We start from the raw sequence: 3,781 nt of genomic DNA, 5'->3' as shown, positions 1-3,781 counted from the left end.
AAAATTGTAAAACCATATGGATTCATGTACGATTTTCCCATCGATCTTTTTCCTTTATTTTTGTTGTATTCTTTTATAATTACTCCAGTGGGCAATATGAATTCATCTTTCGATCAGGCTGTATGGGGAACCAATCTCATACATATTGTCACCACACGTAGCACTGGCAGGCATGAATTAGCAACCAAATGTTCTGTCATCCTTTTGTGTATCTGTTCATGAGTATGACCTATTTCAAGTACTTTCTCCTATGTTTTTTGTTCGCAAGCTTGAGAATAGTTTTCATGTTATAATCTTTGTGACTACACGATACATTGTAATAGGCTTTTTATGAATTCAGGAACTTGCTCCAGATGTGATTGCAGTGTAAACGAACTACAAACCAGGGAGCAATGTAGTGGTTTTCGATGGCATGAAGCAAGTTTTGTACCCATAACAACCCATCTGGACCTTGCTCCTCTCTACCCACGTATGTTTTCTCTATACCGGTCGAGTTCTCATATAAACTGTCTGCAGCTATTGCTAACATGGATTTTGTGAGTTCTAACCAGAAGTTACCTTATGTTTTATCTTATAGGTACCTCTATTGGGTCCATTGTAGAATTTGTATACATCAGAAGATATGATGAGAATGTTGAAGTGCCTAAGACTCCAAGCATGTACATCAGTTGTCACTGGCATTATGGCAGTCTTTAAAACCAATTGTGTATTCAACCAACTCCATTCAGTTGGAGTTTTGAGGCCGATTAAGTTTGAAGATACTATGCCTATGTTGCTTCTTAGTTTACTATATGATTTTCGCTTTTATTTTATAGATGAAAGCAACTTGTTTGGCTTTGAGCATGATAAGGAGCTCTGAATTCTTCCATTTATCTTAGACATAAGGTCTCGAGTTCGACTACCATTTAGATGAGTATTATGTTTCGAGACACAAACAGTGAGAGCTGAATTTGGCTTACAGAACAGAGTACCAAGTTTGAGGTTGTAACGAGTTTTTAAAGAGCTATTTCTTCATGTAGCAGAAACAGCAGAATACAATAACGGAGAATTCTATTGCATAGTCTATGCCTCTGCTACTACTGTAAACATTATTGTTGGATGAATATTCATTACTAATTCAACTTCTTACTTGTTTTTTAAACTAAGTTGAACTAATTAAAACTCATTTATCCTATTATTTGGTTATCCGGGATAAAGTTGATAATTAAACAAATTAATTTGAACCAGAAGGATATCAAAATAATTCGAAACTTCACAATGATAATGGGCTTATCAAGGCATTGTGAACGTTGAACACCAGATGACATCAAATTCTGCATGTTTCCTACATCACTCTGCAATGACATCTTTACTAAGAAACAAAAGTAAAACCTGCATAGTTCCACCTGTAATGTGACATTTGATACATTCTCAATAAGCAAGCTAGTCCTAAACTAGTTAGGATTTCATTGGTACCGCTCGAGGCCTCCATAGTCCCAGCCTATACTTGTGGGCGTGTGTCAATATCAACTTCCTCTGAAAAACAAAAATCATATTCAGATATAAGTAATCTAATCTCTTCAAACCATCAAATGAAGCTAAGTCCCAAAGAACTTAATCCTAAAGAAAACCGCAACTTTCATTACGCCTTTCACCAACAAATTTAACAAGTAGCAGAACAAAAAATATATGCACTACTTTTAACTCTTTCTTCTTAGATAGAGAAATGAAGAAGAAGACAAGGCCTACAGTATTTCAGAAGCAAAAGTCAGTACAACAAGACAAGAAAATATTACATCACTTAGGGAAGAAGCCTAAACTCATTTGAGTCAGTATTTAGAAAGTTTATATCATTACCAAATATAAAGCAACACATACTCCGGCACTGCATTTCAATTTTGGTAAACATTTTCGTTAAATAACATCTTTTCTTTCTACCAGTATGATATAAATGACAGCTCTCAAAGCAATTCTGCATGCTGTCTTCCTGAAACATTTTCACTTTTGCCCAGTAAAACAAAAATATTTGCAACCATTGGAACAGAACAAAGAACAAAACTCCAGAACTAGGGTGATTTCAAGTTGCAGTACCATTGCCAAACTAAAAGATAAATTAACCATTCCCGGATAGTCAGAGTTTCCTTTAAGCATCCCTAAACTTTCTTCGTTAGAAGAGTTTAAAAAACCATAAACATAAATTAATCACCCTAATTTTCATGAAATCTTTCACTTAGATTTAAGCAAGCAATCTATAACCAAATTTTCTGATCTGCAATACTATCAGATGTATTGACGGATATACTGAAAGAATTATAATATACCCAAAAGGCAGAGGGCTTCAAGTATGTGCATATATAGTAGATAAAGATTTAGGAAATACCTGTTTGCAAGGGATGCCAAGTTTCTTCAGCCTGAGCGTCCGAGTGACAAGCAGTTTCTGGAAGTCGCCCACCTCGGTTTCAAGCTTAGCCGCATAGGATTCCACCCCTTTGCCTATTCCATTTAAAAATTCTGGAATTCCAACTTTCACTGCAACAAAAGCAACAACTTTAGATCTCCTACTGACTATAACACTTTCACAGTAATCTAATCTAATTCTAACAAATTTTATTTCATATAAACTTTCATGCTCAAGTACATCACTCATCAGGAAGCATGAATCTTGCTCACTTGAGCCAACATAAAACATGATTTGTAGGATTAATTCCCAGTCACTAAAAGTAAAATCACCAAAACAGAGAACATCAAATTCTGCTTTTCTTCATCTTTATCAGTCATTTAGCAACCAAACAAGAGTGAACACGGTTTTTCAATGCTATAATAACGTTGAAACAAAAACCATGTTTCTTTTTCCAACTTAAAGAGTTATTCAGCATTCAGTAATCAGCTTGGTATAGATAAGTTTCTCAAATAATGATAAATAAATTATAAACCAATATTTCCTTTTCCTTTATTCCCCATCTTTCTCACCAACCAAACAATGCGGGAAACTAAGCATAATCAACCTTATTCATCATTTTTTCCTCTATGTTTCCTATCTGTGAATCTATTAACTTCAATACCAGCCAAGTTTCTCACTCTGTAAATCCTGGATTTACACATAAAATTCAATTTTACCCATTTCGATTCTAACTCAGCAGCCAAAAACAGGTACTTGGATCTCTCTTTCTATCGACAATTTTTTTACAAAGTTCAAATCACAAAATTCACAAGAACCCAGAAAAATTTTCTTCTTTATCAATTCTCTTTTCTTGCTCTGGGAACCCAACAGAAAGTAAGAAAATCTTTTTATGGGTTACTAAACCCAGGACAAAAAAATCACTAACCTGCATAAGGGGATGGCTTGGAGAAGAATCTAGCGAACCCAGTTGGTGAAAGGGGTTGAGAAATTGGGCTCCCCTTGAAGAGCATTTGCCTCCATGCCATCTTCTTCAATCTTCAACTTTCTCTGCGCTAGATCACACAGTACCGCGCCGGCGGCTGACTGAAAAGCCGCGATCTCCACAAAATGGTCTCGATGATACGGCCTCTGGTTCTCACGCCATGGGTTTTTGCGCTCACCAAGTGTTTTTTTTTTATATATATTTTAAAATAAATAAAAGGATATGTAAGTAATTGTTTTTTGTTTGAGGGTTATAAGGGATATTAAGGGGTAGATCAAAAAAGAAATGAATTGAGGGGGCAAAATTCATGAAGCTCGGTCCTATGGGGGTATTGGGCCAAATTCCCCTAAACTAAACCTTTAATACTAGACGCTCTTCAACCAAACACTATTGTATTCAATAGAATTAATAGCTTAACC

The 3,781-nt window shown here is 35.5% G+C and overlaps 1 protein-coding gene across 1 annotated transcript; it reads right to left on the bottom strand.

Moving 5' to 3' along the window:
* Nucleotides 1-1,232: 1,232 nt before the first annotated feature.
* On the bottom strand, nucleotides 1,233-3,566 carry LOC132803278 (uncharacterized). The gene is made up of 3 exons (XM_060815882.1): nucleotides 3,306-3,566; nucleotides 2,360-2,508; nucleotides 1,233-1,515 (listed from the first exon to the last, which is right to left on the bottom strand). Exons 1-3 carry the CDS (start codon nucleotides 3,403-3,405, stop codon nucleotides 1,438-1,440), a joined length of 327 nt encoding a protein of 108 aa, XP_060671865.1. The 5' UTR covers nucleotides 3,406-3,566; the 3' UTR covers nucleotides 1,233-1,437.
* Between the last annotated feature and the right edge of the window lie 215 nt (nucleotides 3,567-3,781).

This window comes from Ziziphus jujuba, chromosome 3 (assembly GCF_031755915.1).
Source record: "Ziziphus jujuba cultivar Dongzao chromosome 3, ASM3175591v1".
In the NCBI taxonomy this organism is placed as follows: domain Eukaryota; kingdom Viridiplantae; phylum Streptophyta; class Magnoliopsida; order Rosales; family Rhamnaceae; genus Ziziphus; species Ziziphus jujuba.
The sequence above is the reverse complement of the archived record's forward strand: the minus strand, read 5'-3'. Positions and strand labels throughout refer to the sequence as shown.

Bases quoted from the DNA above. Each gene is read 5' to 3' on its own strand.
- LOC132803278 (XM_060815882.1), bottom strand. From the start codon at position 3,405: ATGGCATGGAGGCAAATGCTCTTCAAGGGGAGCCCAATTTCTCAACCC. The intron at 2,509-3,305 runs GTTAGTGATTTT...CTTTTGTTGCAG, and splicing joins CAAGCCATCCCCTTATGCAG to TGAAAGTTGGAATTCCAGAA. The intron at 1,516-2,359 runs GTATTTCCTAAA...TTTGTTTTTCAG, and splicing joins TTGGCATCCCTTGCAAACAG to AGGAAGTTGATATTGACACA.